Source organism: Suncus etruscus, chromosome 14 (assembly GCF_024139225.1).
Source record: "Suncus etruscus isolate mSunEtr1 chromosome 14, mSunEtr1.pri.cur, whole genome shotgun sequence".
NCBI lineage: Eukaryota > Metazoa > Chordata > Mammalia > Eulipotyphla > Soricidae > Suncus > Suncus etruscus.
In genome coordinates, this window is record NC_064861.1 from 4810148 (window position 1) to 4830887 (window position 20740).

Below are 20740 nucleotides of genomic sequence, written 5' to 3' on the forward strand. Positions count from 1 at the left end.
TGTTAATTTTTTACCTATCCATACACATTATAAACAGTTGTCAAGGGCAGCTGTTATAAAGAAGGAAAAGTATGGGAAATTTCAGAAAAGAAAGAAAGAAAGAAAGAAGAAAGAAAGAAAGAAAGAGAAAAAAGAAAGAAAGAGAGAAAGAGAAAGAGAGAAAGTAAGAAAGAAAATAGAAAGAAGTAAGAAAGGAAGGAAGGATGGAAGGAAGGAAGAAAGAAGAAAGAAAGAAAGAAAGAAAGAAAAAAGAAAGAAAGAAAGAAAGAAAGAAAGAAAGAAAGAAGAAAGAAAGAGAAGAAGAAAGAAAGAAAGAAAGAAAAGAAAGAAAGAAAGAAAGAAAGAAAGAAAGAAGAGGAAGGAAGAGGAAGGAAGGAAGGAAGAAAGAGAAAGAGAAAGAAAGAAAGAAAGAAAGAAAAGAAAGAAAGAAGAAAGAAAGAAAGAAAAAGAAGAAGGAAAGAAGAGAAGAAGAAAGAAAAAAGAAAGAAAGAAAGAAAGAAAAAGAGAATGAAGAATGAAAGGAGAAAGGAAGGGAGGGAGGGAGGAAAGAAGGGAGGAAGGCAAGAAGAAAGAAACAAGAGAAGGAGGGAGGGAAGGAGGAAGGAAACAAGGGAGGAAGAAAAGGAGGGAGGGAGGAAGGAAAGAAGGGAGGGAGGAAGGAAAGGAGGGAGGAGAGGAAGGGAGGGAGGAAGGAATAAATCTTTAAACAGCTGGACTCTGCAAAGATATTTTTGGTGAGATTGAAATTATTCTATAAAAATTATGGCCTATATTAAAATATTTTCACAGCAATTTTTTCTAATGTTAAAATTTTAATGGATTTATCTAATTTTCCTTTTATTTTTAAGCTCTTAAAGACAAAAATGTGACTGCCTGGCCCTTTAATCCAATGATTAGAAGAACTTTAAGCCTTGTTCTTCAGGATAGATTCTTTCCCCTCAGAGTAACTTCCTTATTTTTTTGAGAAATATCCAGAACTCATACATGTGAAAGGAATAACTTGTTGTATATAAATGAGCAAATCAAAATACAAACTTAGTCCAGACTCTCTGTAACCTCTGTCCTCGTGAAACAGTGAGCTGAGGACCATTACTTTGCCAGCGATGTATTGTGAGGCCCATATCTGTGGTGTCGCTAAAAGCCAGCAAAGCCATCTTCCTTCCCAGTGGTGAAGTCTAAGAAGGGCCCATGCTGACCACTTGTGAGCCAGCTAGGCGAGTGGGGGAGGCATCTGCTCTCCACATGATGTCACATATGACAAGTCCACTTCCTTGCTGAAGATGGGTTTGAAGGATGGGAGTCTTTCAAGAGAAAGCCCACAGCTCATTGTGACATCCTTAGTATTTCTCCCATTTTAAAAGGAACAATTTTAGGAATAGGGGATTAAAGGCTTATGTCTCAGAGATGACAAGTAGGGTCTCTTGCTCCCTCCAAAAGAATTGCCTCAGAAGTTCTCCTTCCTATTGGCATTTGGCTTTTCATTCTGCTGACTGATGAAGTATGACTGTGACTCCCAGAATTCCAGGTGTTCAGCATGTGCCTATTGCAGACGTGCTTTATATTACTGTCACTGGCTCTGAGCAGGGACCAGCAGGCATTTGTTACATCATGATTGTTAATCTGGCAGAAAATTCATGATTACAATCTACAATCTACTGACCCATTAGTTGCCATTTGCCTTCACTAAAATTAACATCTAGAAGAATAAAAACTCACTTCCTTGCAGTTTGGGAAGCTGAAGTTCACACTTACTGTTTTTTAAGTCTATGTTTAATCATCTGTTCTGTTTTAGTAGCAATTTGTAATTCGAATATTTTAAATGATCATTTTTTCTTTAATTGTCTCCTCATTCCTGGAACAAGAACTTTAATGCTTCTATGTGTACATGTAAAGTATAAAAGTTGGGTTAATAAAGGCCTCAAACTAACTCATTCATTTTTAAAATAAAAAAATAGGGGTTGGAGCGATAGCACAGCAGAGTGTTTGCCTTGCACATGGCTGATCCAGGATGGAGTTGGTTTGATCCCTAGCATCCCATATGGTCTCCCAAGCCAGGAGTGATTTATGAGCACATAGCCAGGAGTAACTCCTGAATGTCACCGAGTGCAGTCCAAAAACCAAAAAATAAAATAAAATAAAAAACTAATATAAAATTTTCATATGTGAAAAATATAATAAGAAAGCCATTAGTTTTTTAACCAATCATCATGAACAGTGGATGCCAACTATTGGACTTATTTATTGTATACATGGTAACTCTTCTAGTATCCTCCTTCATGCCTCCCTCATGGACCTAGAGAGCACTCTACATATGACAGTATCTAATATAGGACTAAGGTGAGATAACAAAGTTCAGACATCAAGTATATTCTCAACAAATGCTATTGGTCTTATATTCTATTGTTATTTTACTATTAGGTGTGGCTAGGAATATACCTCTTGAAAAGGAACAGTGATACCACCTTGAGTATCATGACATTACTCTTGGATGGGCGATGATAATGACTTGGATGACTTGGATGACATAATTTTCTCTGAGCATGAATAGTTTCCACTGATATGTTTCCTTTTCCTTTCAGGCATCTTAACTGCAGAACATAATTTTCAAGTCATTATAATGACACATGATGATTTCTATAGTTCTGGAAATTTCAGAACATATTTTCCCCACCATCACAACATTTTCTATATTCTATTTTAAAGTACGTCTATGTGTAGAAAGTCAGTTGAAGTGCTGGAACACATTTCAGGTATGTGTAAGAAGTCCAAGTTTGGCTCTGACAGACACAGACTTCTGAAATCAGGTAAATTGAATCAGGTAGAGCCAGAGATGTCCAGGAGGAAGGAAACAAGGGGGGGAGGGAGAGAGGGAGGGAGGGAGGGGGGAGGGAAAGAGGAAGGGAGGAAGGCAGGGAGGGAGGGAGGAAGTGAGGAAGTGAGGAAGTGAGGTTTGAAGTCTATATTTAAAATGTCAACTTCTACAAAACTCGGAATTACTGTTAAAACTTGGGCTACCATATTTTCCAGAGTGTAAGATGAATGGGCATATAAGACGACACCCTAATTTTACAGTCTCAGACCATCTTTTCTGTTACTTCATATTGTCTTGCCGAAGCACAGTTATTGTGTTCCTTGGCAAAGTTTACAACATTCCTCTGCTGCAACTGTATGTACCACAGTGAGTCAATCACAACAAGCAAAGGTTCAAAGGTTCTACTGTCATAGACGTCCTCTCTGACTCTGGCCCATCTGAGCAGGCTTTTGACAGTGGAGACTTGAGTCCAGAACATTGTCTCATTGGCATGCATAAAAACCTGCTTGGATTGGCTGAGTTAGGGAGGCGGTCCGAGCAGCCTTGCAGTGATTGGTGCAGGATCGAGTTGGAAAATTCGTTTCGTGGCAATATCCAAACGATTTTTGTTCAGTGGCATATCGAAACGTTATTCAGGATATACTCAGCGTATAAGATGACCCCTGATTTCAGTTGACTTATTTTTGTTTCAAAAATTGTCTTATATGCTGGAAAATAGGGTACATAATTTTTCTCCACTGTCCACTAAGATCACAATTGTATCTTCCTATCTTAACATTATAAGTGTCAGGTTGTCAAATATAATTTCTCTTTTGGGCCAAAAGTTTAAATTTTCTAACAATAAAGGTCACAAAAAGCAATGCAGTACAATTTATAATTAATCACAGGAATGGTTACAGCATATGACAGGCATATTGGTCACTTGTGTTCTGAACATGAAGACTCAGCAGAGCTACAGTTTATTCAGTGTATTGCAGCTGGTGTAGTCATGACCCATTGGACATATAAGTTTAAAAACAACTATCTTGTTAAAATGTCACTTCCTTCTTTTTTATATTTTAATAATATCTTTATTTAAGCACTTTGATTTCATACATTTACATTATATCCCAAGTTACAACTTTTCATTTATAAATTGAATAAATGTTTTTTTTGTAATTATTTAAGCACCGTGGTTACAAAATTGTTTATGATTGTTTCAGTCATACAATATATACCACCCTTCACCAGTGCACATTTCCTGCCACCAATGTGTCCTTAAAGTAAATAAATAAATAATAAATAAAAAAGATGTATTCAGACCGGGCAGGGTGGTGGGAGAGAAAATATCACTTCCTTCTGAAGAGTGTTGGAAAGAGACCAAGAAGGCAAGTAGGCAAATAGCAAATAGGCAAGGTTTCCAAAGAGCTTTTGGAAGCATTGTATGAATTTTAATCATTATAAAAACATGCTTATTAAATTCAACCTTTCTCTAAACATTTAATCAGATATAGTTTACATTAAAAACCTAACTTTTGAGTTCCCTTTCTGGTCCCAGTGCATTTCACCCAACAAAGGGAAATCCAAGTGCAGTGTGCCACCAGATTGGAAACAATCTGTCCTTGCTCTTCTCTCAATGAGAGCACGCTTTGGGAGTGGGGGAGGAACCACTGAAGTGGACTCATTAGCTACCCCTTCAGTACTTCTCTGAGACGACCATACTGCAGAATTCTCAATCAGATTTTCATTACAGGCTAGTGACCTCTTTTAATTCGAAGGTTTCACACTTGACAGAATGTCTGTCTACCTTACATCTACCAACATTGATGAGCCTATAACTAGAACAAGCTCCAAATGGCTTGGAGAACTTATGCCACTGTTTTCAGGAACACCATGTTTCAGAAGCATCATGTTTCTCTGCATCTTGTCCTTCGATGGGGTGCTGGCTAGTTGTATGCAAAGCACACAGAGCCATGCATTCTGAAAGGGGTGATTGCCAGTGTGCACACAGTATGGTCCAAAAGGAAAAATCCATATAAACTACTTTTGAAGTCAGCCTCAGTCACAATATCTAAATGATCATCTCAATGGAAAAAAGTTTTGTAGGGCTGATTTGGAAAAACAATGTTTCGAGTGACATCAAAAGAGAAAAAAATGATATAATTTTAATCTTAAATATTTATCAAGGAATAGAGACTCTTATGGCCCCTAGTCAGCCATAAAGGGTTTTGTCCCTTCAAGAGTTAAGACATCAGTTAGGAGGGGCCCCTTATTACTGCCATTGGGGGCAGTTGGCCCAGGGGTATATATGGCCTGACTCCTCCTGCTGGATGGTCACTGCTGAATTACTGGACCCTCTGTTCCTGCTGCCTTTTGCTGCCTCTCCTATTGTACCCTTAGCTCTGATCCTCTCTCTGAGTGACTTGCGGAACCTTATAAGGTTCAGGGATTGAATCTAGGTCATCTGGGTACCTGGGTACCTGTTGTACTATCTATCGCTCAGGCACCTCTGATCAGGTTTGACCACAGAAAGTGCATTCTGGAGTTTGGATGGACAATGACTGGGAGAGTTTCAATCTCTTGTAATAGCCTGTACTATAGCTCACTCGGAATTGACAACAATGCAAGTCAAGGAGACAATGATAATATATGAAGTACAGAAATGGGTGTGGATAAAGAATCAAAATCTGAAATAGAGCTTAACGGAGTGCAGGGCTGCAGGAAAGACAGCAAAGGGCTGGGGTGCAGGGTTCACACTTGCCAGTGAGATCCAGCTTCATGTCCAGGACTGTAGAGAGTAACTCTCCCAAACCCTGCAGTATTTCCCCTGAGGGGAAAAAGCAGTAAGGAAGATGGAAAGCAGGGGTTGTTTCTAGTTTAAACTAAAATTGGAAGATGTTCCTGTGCTACCTCAGGAAGGCCAAGTGTGTTTTCTGTTTGCAGAAGTGCTTCCCTGTCCAGCAGTAATTCCAGTCATGGAGCCTGTTTCTGTGCCTTCTGAACTCTAGAATCTGTGTTCTCAAAATGTGATCCTTAAGTTTAGTTTCAGAATTTTAAAATTATAGTTTCTATTATTGAGACCCTGTAACATCCCTCTAAAATGTTCTGTTTGGGGTAACCCATAGCAGAGCTCAGGCTGGAACTGAAACCAGGGACAGCAGGATGCAAGACAAGCAAATTTTCCTCAGAACTATCTCTCCAGCCTCTCCAGAGGGTTTACAAACAAATGAAGGATAGTCAACCTCTTAAATGATAGAATAAAATGGCACAGGCTTTACGTATATGTTTTAGAAGAGATATTTCAACAGCATGTAAGAGTAGATTATGTTCTAAAATTTTAGGGTAAAAGTTTTAATCAGAAATACTGAAGTACTATTAGAGGCACTTACCTTTCTAAGTATTGCTTTGCTTTGTGGTCACATTGGCTGTGCTTATGGCAGCCTCATGGCTCTGTACTCAGGGACCCACCTAATGGTACTTGGGGACCCTATGAAGTGCTGGATGGAACCTGGATCATCTCCATACAAGACCAGTCAGCACCTTAGTACTTAATCTCCTATCTTGATTTTAGGATCTTCTTTTTAAAACCAATTGATGTTGGACCTGAGTGATAGCACAGTGAGTAGGGCATGTTCTTTGTATGTGGCTGACCTGGTTTCAATCCCCAGCATCCCATATGATCCCCCAAGTCTGCCAGGTGTGATTTCTGAGCACAGAGCCAGGAGCAACCCCTGTGTGCAGCTAGGTAGGGCCTAAACACAAGAAAGAAACAAACACACACATACAAAAATAAATCCATGAAAGTGAAAATAAGCCAAAAAATTTTCCCTAAACACCAAAGCATATGCCTTCTACTTTCAGTACGTCTACCTGTTGTAAAAGTGCCACAGTTAATCAGAGTGAATTGAAGCTGAGCAGAGTGAGTATACTTTGCCTGGAGGTCTGGGGCCCTCAACACTGAAATCTGAAAACCAAGTGTGGCCCTCAACAAAAATAATTATTTTAAAATCATAAAATCCAACTATATTAATCAGTTGAAGTCATTCAATACATGTGATTGATTTATTGGATTAATTCCATTAAATTAGATGTGGCCCTCATATATTCAGAATAGAAAGGTCTTTTATTTTTCATAAGTCAACATATAACTATTTTATTTATTCACTATTTCTGTATTTATTTTGGATTTGGGCCACACCCACACCTCATATATTCAGAATAGAAAGGTCTTTTATTTTTCATAAGTCAACATATAACTATTTTATTTATTCACTATTTCTGTATTTATTTTGGATTTTGGGCCACACCCGGTGACGCTCAGGGGTTACTCCTGGCTATGCACTCAAAAATTGCTCCTAGCTTGGGGGGACCATATGGGATGCTGGGGGATCAAATCACGGTTTGTCCCAAGTCAACTGTGTGCAAGTCAAACGACATACTGTTGATTTTAAAGGAAGAGATATTTACATTTTTCAAAAAGAAAGGGTAGGACTATAACTATTACCTCATTTACTGATAAAGAAACTGTGACTGTAAGATGTAAAATGATTCATCCAGGCTACAGAGTTCTCACAAATGAGCTACTGGCCCTGAGAGCAATGTTGTCAACTGCCCCTTTGTGCTCTGGAACTGACAGCTGCTTCCACTAGCACCCTTGGGAACTGGCCTGGTCAGGCATATGACTAATAGAGCAAGCAGTTTCCAGTGAGAAATGCTCAAGTTGTCTAAGTCTAAAAACAAAATGTGGCTACTTGTTCCAGAGACTGAGAACTCGCTGAGTACCTCCACACATAGAGGTGTGCAGAAGGGACACAGAAGGGACACAGAAAGGACACAGAAAGGAAGATCACAGGAGAAATCTCCCCAGAAAGGACACCCTCAGTGAATCTGATGCAGATGTGCTTCTCACCTCCAAGAACAAGGCTTGGGGAGGAAGGAGAAGAAAAAAAAGAGGAACAGAGGTGCCAAAAGAACTAAAACATGTCTCACTTTTTGACCATCCTTTAGACATTATCTCAGACTTCCTTGGGAGAGTATATATTGAGTAGCTAGCAGTGTCAAATGCATCTTGAGTGCTGTCAGAGGGGTCTCACTCTTCTAATGCATTGAGAAAGGTCAAGCAATCTGTCCCAGCAGTCTAACCTAACCCTTTCTGCATCCTACCTTTCCTGATTGCCAGACCCCCACCAGACATCTTACAAATATTACAGTATTGAGAATGAAAAAGTGAGAAAGGGCGATATAGCCAAAGCCACTTCTTTCAGTTAATATCCTTTAAATCTTACTAATACAAGTTGTCATCATGACATTTTATTCTTTGTGAACATGTTTTGGATTACACAAATTGAAAGCTGGAAAAGAGTACCTCATACCACTTGTCTTATAAGACATTTACTTCATGTTAATTTTCATAACATAGTCAATAGAAAGCATTGCTTTTCTGTTTGTTGTTTTTTTTGGTGTTTGGGGGAGGGGTGCAGGAAAATGTACCTGACAGTGCCAGTATTTACTCCAGGCACTTCACCGAGATTTTACTCCAGTCGGTTGCATGCAAGGCAAGTGCTCTAACCACTGTAATGTCACTCCAGCCCATAAAAGATTATGTTTGATTATTTGAAAGTAGTCGTCGGACAGATCAGGAAAAGACTCCGATTTTGTCTTTTCATATGTGAAATGAACAAGTTTAAACTAGATGATTTACTTCTCCTAGTTTGAACTTTGCTTGCTTTGTCTGTTCTTGAAATTTATAGATGAGAAAGATTCTTTCCATAAAGTTCCCCATCAAACAGTAACAACTCATCTAAACAAGTATTTTTACATATTTAAGCATGTTTAAGAGCTTATCAGGTTAATAGTAAATGTTAAAGTGGCTCTTACTAGTAAAGATGAACATTAACAAAATGGCAGGTAAATAGAGATCCCCCAAACTACATAGTGCATAGTTCAAACTATGAGGACACTGCACATTAAGACATAAATAGAATATCTTTTGAGGATTAATAATAGAAATTGATCATCCCATAGCTCTACATAGGATTTCACTGGAAAGAAGACAATTCAAAATCCAATTCAATCAAGAAACAAAATCCTCCATCTCGGCTAGGACTCTTCAGCTTTTATTCTTCCCCATCGGCGATCAGACTGCCAGGGTCGGGGACAAGTGGGCTGTCAGAGAGGGATTTTACGGCCACAGCCTCTCACTACCAGAAACCAGATACTTGGTCTTCTAACTCCTGACAATTTGAACACAGGCATAAAAATAATTTGTATGTAAGAAGATCTTGTTATAGTAAGTCTAAAGACAGATGTCTCTGCATGCGACATGTTCAAAAGTTCAATAGATATTGGGAAGAAAGTGTAAAAGAAAGAAGAGAAGAACCAAGGAGAAACTGGGCAGTACCCAGCTTTGTGGGCAGGGAAATCAGCAGGAATAGGTAGAAGACAGGCCAGAGGGAGAACAGAAATATGTCACAATGTCACACAAACAAGGAATAAGTTCTGTGGAGTGGACTCTAAGCTAAAATTAAAAAAGCACATCAGATTCCTAAAAACAAGACAACACAAAGCCTGTGGAGCCAGATTTCACAGGGTATAGATGTTTATGAAAGAGAAAGAGCTTGTAAACCTGAGTTATTTTAAGTGATTTTAAATGATACATCTGGAAAGGGTAGAGAAGAGAAAGTACCTGCTCAATCCTGGCTATAAACATTACTGGTAATTGTTCATTTCCAGTATTGGAGAAATTTGGATGAATCATAAATGCTGTGACTTTAACTCCCAATTTAACATCATTAAAGTATTTCCAAAGCACCCGATTCTGACAAATAGAATGCAAATAACACAGAAGAGGCAGTAAATGGCACCAAATGATGGGCTGCTGGTCCTGGGAAGAGGATGGAATTTAGTGCTTGGCAGAGTTGAGGAGAGAGACCCCTCTTATGCAAGGAATATCTCACTGCATAGCATATTGGAGTAGCAGTACTACTGCAGCAGCAGAGACTAGCATGTTCTATTACTTGGTTTGTGAGGTAAAATTGCTAATACTGCCATGCTAGGAGCTCTTTGTAGGAAGATTTTATTATTAAATGTCTGGTGCACCCTTGCTTATGTATAATTTCAACAGTTACTTAGTGATGTGCTATTTGCTTAATTTCTTTAAGAAGATGCCAATTTACGAGAATGCGGTGAGAAAGGAACTCTCCTCTACTAGTAGGGGGTCCAACCCCTATGGAAAACAGTATGGAGGGTTCTTACTAAACTCAAAATTGAGATGCCATTTGACCCTCTCTTGGACCTATCCCCAGAACAGAAAAAAACTCATCCAAAAGAAATTCAAGATTAATGTTGGTTTTCTTTCAGAAAAGAACTTTTCATCACTCTTGTGTTTGAATACACAACTACAATGCTCTTGACAAGACTTCCAACAAAAGCAATAAGAAACAACCTCTACCCAAGGGTTTCTTTTGGTGTCAATATGGAGTCATTGGCCTCAGAACTGCCCAGACAGTGGTTTAGTCTCTCTGGATACTTCTAGCTGCCTTGTGACCCATCCTTACTAGACATGACCTTGTCTGTGCATAAGGCACAGTTTCTCATCTATTTCTTGATTCATAGGGTCAAAAAACTCTATCAAAATGGATACAAATGGGTGAACAGAAACTTCTTCAAGGAAGAATTACATATGGTAAAAGACAAATAAAAAGTCTCTATATCATTAATAATCAGGGAGATTCAGAAAAAAGAAAGATCTGATGAGTCTTTGTAACACTTGATACTTAGCCATTGTGTATTGAAAAAAACACCATGTTTATTTCTAAATGTTTTCTAACTCAGACATTTACACCTTCAACGGCACTTTCTACATAAAAGTGAATTTAACTCTAAAACAAATTATAATAGCCAGTTATGTCCCCCATACCAAGAAGAGAATATATGCATACCACTATTTATTGCAGCACTCAGTACAATAGCTAAGAGTTGGAATCAAGCTAGATGTCCAACAACAGATAAGAGAATAATGAATTTGTGGTACATGTATACAGTGGAATACTACATAGCTGTAAGGAATGGTGCTATCATATATTTTGCAGCAAAGTGGATGGAACTTAAAGATATCATGCTAAATGAAGTAATCCATAAAAAAGGATAAATACAGAATGATATCACTTATACGTGACATTTAGAATACCTACAAGAAGCAACACAATAGTCTAATTGATAGCTGTCCGAAAAACCATTAGCCCCAGAGTTTAGTGAGAAGAAAAGAAGCAACTGAGTGGAAGAAAAGAAACACAGTCTTGTATTCTCTTCTATACTTCAACATCAACAATGGATATAGCTATTTAGATTGAGCAGGTGTTCAATCAAGTGCTCTTTATATGAGTGTGTGTGTGTATATGTGTGTGTGTGTGTGTGTGTGTGTATAAAATGTGATAATACTTTTATCCACAGATAAAAACAGAATATATTTGGAAGCTAAGAACTTCCACTACAGTGCTCACTATAAGAAGTTTGTTTGTTTGTTTTTGTTTTCAGGCCACACCCATTTGATGCTCAGGGGTTACTTCTGGCTAAGTGCTCAGAAATCGCCCCTGGCTTGGGGGACCATATGGGATGCCGGGGGGGTCGAACCACGGTCCTTCCTTGGCTAGCACTTGCAAGGCAGACACCTTACCTCTAGCGCCACCCTCGCTGGCCCCACACTATAAGAAGTTTTAATGTCTTAATTTTACTATGTGTATAACTCCTTGACCTCTTGGTCCACAGTGGTAATAGGAGGTATAGTTGGTCACCTTCATTTCACTTTGCAATGCTACACTATATGAAACACAGAAGACAGTGCATATTAAGATGTCTTGACAAAAATTCTAATCTATTCATTTTCTACATGATTATGCATGCTAATATATTCTAATATTTATGTTCATAAATAACGATGGAATATGAAACTGCATGCCATAAACTCATGCTACAGAGTTCATTCATTGAGTATGTTATTGTAATTCTTTTTTAATTTTAAGTAGTTTACCATTATGCCATAATGCTCATGATTTAAGTTTGTTTTTAGGAAAGCAACCTGAATGCTCAAGCCCTCTAGATGATTCTTTATGGTGTAGACTTCTCTTACATTGTGCCCATTGCCATATCCTTAGTTTTCTAGACTTGAAAACTATGATTGCTTTTAAGAATGCTTTATACACAATCTAACCCAGTAACATTTACCCTCCCCATAGATGATTGGCCTAGCAAATGAAAAATCTTAACATCTGACTTGCCGCCTTTATTTTCTTTTAAGCATTCTGACTCATTCCACCTGGGTCAGCTTTTCAACTGTCGACTTATGTAGCAGCAGTTTTCCTCATTTCTTTATTTGGATATATTTAGCATAAAATTCTAGTTGATAAGTTTATCTTGTGTTCTGAGTTTGTGTTAGAACCATGTTATCGGGATTGTTTAGCATGTTATTTTTACCCCCACATGCACCAGTTGTATCATGTGGCGTTGTTTCTTTTTGCATAGGTACATTAATGTGGGAGGTCTAACATGTGCAAACAAATTCTTATCTAATAGGGATAGGAACACATACATTTTATATTGCAGTGGGGCCTTATAACCTGCACACTTGTTATAAAGATTTGGTTTTGATTTCAGAAGATACGACATGACCATTCACCCCTGAAACTTGGATTCCATCTATGGAACCAGCACAGTTTTCTATACCAGCACCAGGAATTGGACTTCTACCAAGGAAGTTCCTAATGATGCCTTGGTATCGACTTGCTCCAGAGTTGAAATTGTATGAATTCCCCGACAACTTGGTAACAGCAACAACCTGTTTTCAGGGCAGGGTTATCTGCATTGTCACCTAATGGTAAGATGAAACCAGAAGATGCTCCATGTCACCCTGACTTCAACATGGAATCTGTACAAAATGCAGGATCACTAACTACAGAAACCTAACTGCAAGAACCCTGATTGTGAAGTACTTTTACCGAGACCACAGATAAAAACTTGGGGATTAGACCATTTAATATGCTCAGAGTCTGTAGTTGGTCTTATGCCAGGATGCTTCAAGGGTACAGACTCCCTGCTTTGGGCCCAAACATTTTCCTTTCTATTTTCCCCACATTTTGCTGTGCCTATGCAAAAATAAATAAATAAATAAAACAAAGGATATACATACCTTTTGATTGTATTTTTATCTATTATCTTTTAAATTTGGGGCTCCCAACTTTTTTCAGAACTTTGGGACATGGATTACTTTTTTATCACATATTCTTGCATATTTTTAAATAAAATTAAGAAGAATGGAATAAAGAAAAGCTGGGGGCCAGGGTCAAAGTTGTTTCTGATGGATTGGTAGGGAAATAAATAAGGACAGAACTAAATAACCAAGCCAAAGTCAACAATAATAGAATCAAGGGACCCAAACTTTAACAATCTAAATACACTGTTACACTGGCAGACCAGGGGTAAATGGGTGATGGTATAGGATGCACTCTGGGTCCAGTGGTGGAGGGAGTTTGACACCTGTGGTGGAAAGGACCCTGACTCATTGTACATCTGAAATTCAACTATGAAGGAATCTGTAGATAACAGTTGTTTCAACAAAATAAAATTTTAAAAATTATTATATTTGTGACACAAATCTTATTTCATACATTTTAATAAATAAATATTTTAATGATATTAACATTTAAAAATATGCCAATTTACTCTCTCAATATCCATTCAAGAATCTCGGTGATATCATGCTAGCTGATGTGCTCATAGGCCCAGTCTGGCCTTGCTGGAATTAAGATGTTTTGCTTCCTTCAGAGCTGCCACCTGCGTTAGAGTAGCCTTGCCTGGCTGGCAGGGAAGGGGCAGCTCGTGTGCTGTGTAGGAACAGAGCAGTGATTGGTATTCTGCATACTCTCTTGGACTCCTCCTTTCTGGTACAGGAACACGAGCACTATTACTACTGCTGCTCTTACCCATATTCTACTTTACAGGAGTCACTAGTGGGGCCAGAGAGAAAGCAACTTCTCAGAGAGTTTAAGCTACACATAGCAGCCAGGATTGAGCTCTGATAGGCAGAAGTAGAGTTGGGAGTGAAGGTGTGACCTGAAAAGGCAGCAGAAGGAGCTGCAGGTCAGAAATGCAAGAGCAAGCCTGGCAGACTTAGCTGACTGAGGAGAGAGGCTCACTCCAGTGGAGGCTCACTCCAGTGTCTTTTCCTCTAGTGGGAGGAAGTTTGTGGAAAAGGGCAAGAGTAGGCCTGATCTCCTCTCTCTCTCTCTCTCTCTCTCTCTCTCTCTCTCTCTCTCTCTCTCTCTCTCTCTCTCTCTCTCTCTCTCTCTCTCTCCCCCCTCTCTCTTTCTCTCTCTCTCTCTCTCTCTCTCTCTCTCTCTCCTCTCTCTCTGTGTTTCTTTCTTTCTGTGTTTCTCTCTCTCTCAGTGTGTGTGTGTGTGTGTGTGTGTGTGTTTGTGTGTGTGTGTTTTTCCTATGTACTGATAGTGAATTCCCTGGTCCTAGGAAGGTTAAAAGCAGATTCCCATCCTCTCCTGAGCTGGCCTTTGCCACTTCTCAGGCCAGCAGCTGGCAGGACCTGAAGCCAGAAAGCCTTGGTTCAGCTGTAGATGTTCGTGACCCTTGAGTTACATGTGTCATTAGAAAAGCAGGAGGAGTAAATGGAAGGTCTCAGGTTCCCTCTGTCCAGTCAACTCCGCATATGCAAGGGGAGCAGCCCTCTCCCAAAACATTCCAGCCTCCAGTTTCCACTTTATGTACTCTGCTGTGTGACTTATACAACTGTGGGTTTCTCAGTGTCTCAGGAAAGCTTCTATCACATCTTTCATCACTTATTTAAAGGAACAACAAGAAGAATGACTCCAAAGGGCTGACCAAGGTACAAGTAAGTAGGGAAAATCCTCCCCTGCTGGGAGATGTTTGCAAGAGTAAGTAGCAGGGCAAAACCCTTCAGGGCAGGTTCATGTGGACTGGGCTCTCCCCACTCAGGGAAAAAGAAATCTCCCACTCTTTCCAGTCTTTCATTTCTGTGTGCACACCAAAGCAGGCATAACATGAGAGCTACTGTCTTTTAGAACATGTTGAGATAGGGCACACCTATGAGATAAATCACTCCTAATTGTAATATTTTGGGGGGAAGGCAAACCCAGGAATGCTCAGTGATCGCTCCGCTCCTGGTGAGCCCTGGGGGACCAAGATTAGGTGCTGTAGACCGAACACAAGTCTTCAGTGAGCAAGGGAAGAAAGTGCCTTACCTGCTGTACTCTCTGCCAAGACCTTGTAATGCTTGTAGTTTCCATGAAATTTCCCTATGAGCTCACTGATTTTTGTGTGTTTTAGATAGGATGGGGCAATAAAGTTGCTGTTTGATTATGAAATGTTCTCAATATAAAATGGAATCAACTAGTCAGATGCTGTAGTGTATTTGATAGAATATCTGATGCATGTTTATCCCTGATATCTAATTATGGCAGAAGGATATGTAACTTTTTCAAACAACTCCTATGCTTTTGCTGGTTTTTAGTTCTCCATGTATTATTTGGGATACACAGATAATATAGTTTAACTAGTGTTATGTCCTTAGATAATATATCTTAACATAACTAACTTTATGTTCCTTAAAATATAATGTTTATACAGGTGTTGGCTATGGAATAAATAATTATTTGAGTTAAAATGTAACTTTTAGGGGCCGGAGCAGTGGTGCTAAAGGTAAGGAAACACTAGCCTTGGAAGCACTAGCCTTGGACGGACCATGGTTCAATCCTCAGCGTCCCATATGCCACCCCCCCCCCCCCAAGCCAGGCGTGATTTCTGAGCACATAGCCAGGAGTAACCCCTGAGTGTCAACGGGTGTGGCCCAAACCAGCACCCCCCCCCAAGATAAATAACCTTTAGAAATATTTAAATCCCCTCTGCCTTAAAGGTTTCTGATTGAATGTATCATGACCAAAAGGAATATTCATGGTGCGGTGCCCTGAGAAACTCTGACATATGCTGGTGGTGCTCACCGCTTCGCCTCAGGAGCCTGGGTCAGACAAGTGGGCACTGACCCAGAGCTCACTGGAAAGTCACTTTTTCAGCTCTGTTTGTAAACTAGTTTTATATATTTAAATTTCTTTGGAAGATGTCTCTATGTAAAATATCTCCTCAGTTTTATAGCACTGACTTCTTTAAGAAAATAGCTTACTTTTCATTTCTAAAAAAATTGTTAATGAAAAATATAGTTTCTCCTTACTAGCTAGAGTGAACAAATGAGGAAGAGAAAATTAAACTTCTATTTTATTTAAATAGTAAGACCTTACTATCAATATGCATTTTATGCACAGATAATATTTTTTCATACCTGGTGGCTCTTTGGAAACTGTAAGTATGGATTCAGGGAATCAATTCAGTGAACAGCTAGCTGCCTGTAATCTCTCTGGCCCTGAACCCTACTTAACACAATGAAAAATCTATTAATATTTTAAATTAGTTCTCTTTTGAGCTTTCTTTTTTATTTTTTAACTGATGTAAGAGATACAGGCATGCACAAATATTTTGCATCTTCAATAAACAGGTAATTGATTAGGAGAAGCTTTATTTTCTTTTTTTAATAAGAACAAGTGACTAGAAAGATCACAAGTAAAGTGAGTTAAAGACCATCAGGAAATCATACAGAAGTAAGGTTAAATCAATAGCAAAGGATGCACAGCTCGAAAAGAAGGTAAAAAAAATATGGCATTATTAAATATTCTGAAATGCGACTTGTGGGTGGGGGGGGGGGGTTAGCAGCTGGGATGCTCTCCCGAAAGAAGCGCAGCAGAGGCACTTTCCTGCCCCCGGTTCTTTTCCCTTTCCACTGCTGAAGACACAGCAGGATTGGAGACAGATGGAATGTGTTTGTCACCTGTCCCTTACTCTCTGTCCTCTTAGACGAAAGTAAAATGATGAATGATTATAGTTAGATTATCATTCAACTACTTTCCTATTTCACTAGGTAACCTTGTCCTTGAATTAAATATTAGTTTGCTCTAATTCACAGTGAAAGAAAAGAAAATTTAGTGCAGATTGCTTCAAATTCTTTTTACTTTGTATAACTTAGTTTTCAAAATTATTTGCTTTCCTAATTACTTTTAGCATCCGTTGGTCTATAGTAAGGGAAAGCTGGGGTTTAAAACAGTCAGAAATTATTTCAGGCAGTAAAATAACCACTTCCAGAAAACATGTTTATAAATAATTTCAACAAGCATTTTCTTGAGCATGTATGAAAATAGATACAGCATTTTTATTAAACAAAAAAGTGTTGTACAAATAACAGCATTCCCTAACGGACTGGGTTCCTTCAGCTTGTTTCATCGTATTTCAAGCTTTCTCCTAACATTAACTTCTCCAAACCACTATCGTCTTCATGTCCAAGTTACGTTAGAAAACTATGGAGTAAATTAGAAATAAGTGCCAGGATATTTATCTAACTTTAAAATATTATGATTCCCCACTATTAGAACTTTTTGAAATATTTCAAAATCCCAATCACCACATTCAAATCATCTCTCAAAAGACTAGGAGTAAGGAAGAAAAATAGCAACTATAAAACAAAACCAAAAACCTTCTTGTTAAAATAAATAGCTGTGAATTGCAAGAGTAAATTGATTTTATTAATTGTCAATTTTAAAACATGCATTAAGGTAGTCCATAAATATTGATAATCTCAAACTCCAGAGGTACAAATAGTACACTTAATCCGAATATAAATATTCACATAGTACTGAAGTCTGTTTAAAAGTATTTCTAGCTTAAAAATTTACAGTAGTCTGGAAATGTCATTCGTTTGGTCATATAATTTGTGTATATATAGTAGTATAATATTATAACATCCTAAAGTTTAATTTCCATTTTCATGTATACTTATATATCTAGAGAGAGATTATTACTTAAAAATCCATTTGTAATAGCTACAAAATAAGTACAAAACCCTTGCAAAAGCTACAAAAGTCTAGTTAAATTTGAATGAGAATAATCAGCAAGATCTTATTTTGTTGGAACCACCTGATTTCTGTTATACTCAATTTTCAGTATCAGCTTCCATCAAAACAAATAATTGTCTTTAAGACCAAACCAAAATACTAGAATGATAATACCACAGTGTTGTTTTTTCCTGGGGCCCTTTAAATCTTTCCCAAAGTCTAAGATACCTTGACTAGGAATGATGTATAAATAATCTACTTTTCTGAGAGAACAAGAAAAGTTTTGAGTAATGTTTTGTGCCAGTGAAATCATACTATGGGAAATCAAGATAAATGTAGGGCTTATTTAGTCTCATTTTCATAGATCAATAAAGTATTGATTAAAGATAATTTCTTCTGCAAAGATACATCTTAATGTAAATTCTCTATCCTGAAAATAAATAAGAACAAATGGACAAATAATGAAATTTCACGTAAGATTAAATACCAAAATATCTGTTTGAAGTTATATTCTTCGTTACTAGTTCATCAATCTAGGATAAGAAGGCACAAATCAGACATTCATGCCATACTAGATACTTATTCAATTGGACCAGTTGGCACTTCCAATCTTTTCAAACTATCATATTTTCTATTTTGCGGGTTCAGCTCTGCCAATTCACATCGATAGATTTTGTCATAAAGTAAATGGCATCTTCCCTTGAACTTCTAATTTCCAACTCATTATTTAAAAAATAACCGTTGCGTACGTAAGCTAGTGGGAAAGATAGAGAGCTGTAAACATTCAAAGAATCGTTTCTTTACAAATCGTTTTAGATCAACTTCTAAACAAATGAGAAGCCAGAAAACATAAAAAGTAACCGTCCATTTTCCAGCTAATATGACACTTATTATGCTCGCTCTCTCCCCTTCTTTTTCACAAACCCAGTCTCAAAATGTAAGGGTCTAGTACTACTAAACAGAAATGAGTATTTCCCAGGACTAATGGGTGATTGGGAGCATAATAAAACCAATTTGAGGGCTGGATAACCTTTATGCATTCTTAGTGTCCCAGGGTTTGATCCTTGGCACTGACTGCATGGCCCCTGAGCACTGATTATATGATTATTTTATAAAATAAATTTATCTCATTTTTACAGTGAATAAAAAATTTTAAAGCCATGCAGAGTTGTAACCTTTTAAAAGAGTGAATATTTATAAACTAGACCGAAAGACATATTTCCTACTCATTCATATGCTGATAATAATGTCTCACCCAGCTGATTTGGTTCTGGGGCACATCCCTCAATGTAAGATATACATTGGTACCCCATGACAAGTAAAGAGTGCTGGCATAAAGGACGCTGTGGAACATCAGGTGTTGGAATGCAAAAGAGCCTTGAAAGATGGTTGGGTCCAGTTCTCTGCCCTTGAAGCTCTCAAACAATTGTGAAGGTAGAAACTGAAGAGCATTAGGAAAAAGCCTGATGTTTGGACTGAGAATATCCATAGCGTACACTTTGCTTCATCTCATGATGAATCTGTTAGAGAATCATTGGCCCTTCCTCATGCAACATCAGACGATTTCCCAGAATAAGGACAAAAACTACTGCACACGGTATCTCCTTTACACAGATCGCAAATCTTCCTTGCCTTCGCACTCCTTTTCTTATTCCTTGTATTTTTATTTGGGGGGGGGGGGAGATATTTTAATTGTTGGTTATTTCAAAGCCCAGGAAGTTTTCTATGCAATAAAGCTGTTCTCCAGAAGAGCAGTAGGGGGCAAAGCCCTGCCAGTCTCGCGGAAGAGCCAGAGAGCCACCCAGAGCTGGAAGGACAACTGCAGAAGCAAGAAGCAGCTCAGAGACACCCCAGAACACTGCTGTGAGGCCAGGAGAGGCACCTGGGTGGACAGGAGTGTGGGGTGCTGTACTATGGCCAGCTTGACTGATGCTGGTCTCCCGTAGAGGTTCTGGGCCCCCTCCTGGCTGTTTTGTGCCCGCCTGTCATTCTGGGACACAGCCACTTGCATATTTTTCTTCCCACGAATATCCCCAGTGTCCCGTTTGCTAATGCTGCTCCCATTTTCCCTGCCACAGTCACTGTCACTTCGTCATTTAGCTTCCTGAATGAGCAATTTGGTGGATGGGTGACAAATGGGCGCCTAAGCAATTTCTCTGCCTGGGACCTAGCTTCTCTCAAATGGGAAAGCTAGCAGTCATCAAGCACATTCAAAGGGGACAGCCCTGGGGACTGGGATGGCCCAGACTGGAACCTGCTCCTCTGCTCACACTCCTCATGCTGTGCCTCCACTTCCCTGTTTTCAGAAAGGAGGCAACGGCCTTTCAGAGTTAGGGCTGTGAGATCACATATGCCTGCAACGCTTACTAGTGCACAGAAGTCGCTGCGAGTTCAGTGTTCAGTGTCGCGGGGAGGGAACCCTGAGCCAGATCCAGGGCAGGTCCTGAAGCGAGGGTCAGGGGCCCGGGACCAGCAATCACCCGCCCCGGAGCTGTGCCAGTCTCCCAGCCTAACACTTCAATCAGCACGGGGACGGGGACGGGGGTGCCTACCTGCCCCAGGTGTTTGCCCTTCTTACTGCCGCCGAAAGCCAGTCCAGGGTAAATGCCAGCAGATCGGTTGGCAGCTTGGGCAGGCGTCTCCCCGCCGAGGGAGGACTTGATGGAGTTAAGTTTGGCCCGAGCGCTGCCCAGCTGCGCGCTCTCGGCCAGCAGCAGGGCCGCCAGCAGCACCAGGCAGCGGCAGGAATCCTTGCCCCGCGGCCACGTCGCCATCGCCTGGCAGGTGGTCTCCGCCGAGGGACCCCTCGCTCGGGCGCAGGGGCGGGCAGGCTTGGCACCCTCGGGTCGGGGGCCCCAGCGCCGTGGGAACGCGTGCCTCCGACCTGGAGCGCGTCTTCCAGGCTGATCCTCGTCTGGGCAGTTCGCAGGCTGAAGCAATCAAGGCCAAGCCCCCGCCAAGAAGGCGTGCCGGGCGGGGGAACGGGCTCCGC

General features: G+C 39.6%; 1 protein-coding gene across 1 annotated transcript in view; it reads right to left on the minus strand.

The window, feature by feature from the left end:
- DKK2 (dickkopf WNT signaling pathway inhibitor 2) overlaps positions 1–20522 on the minus strand; it is a 98031-nt gene extending 77509 nt beyond the window's left edge. Inside the window, exon 1 of the mRNA XM_049786955.1 lies at positions 20301–20522. Coding sequence (XP_049642912.1) covers positions 20301–20522 — 222 coding nt within the window. The remainder of the gene's footprint in view (positions 1–20300) is intronic.
- Positions 20523–20740: the final 218 nt, after the last annotated feature.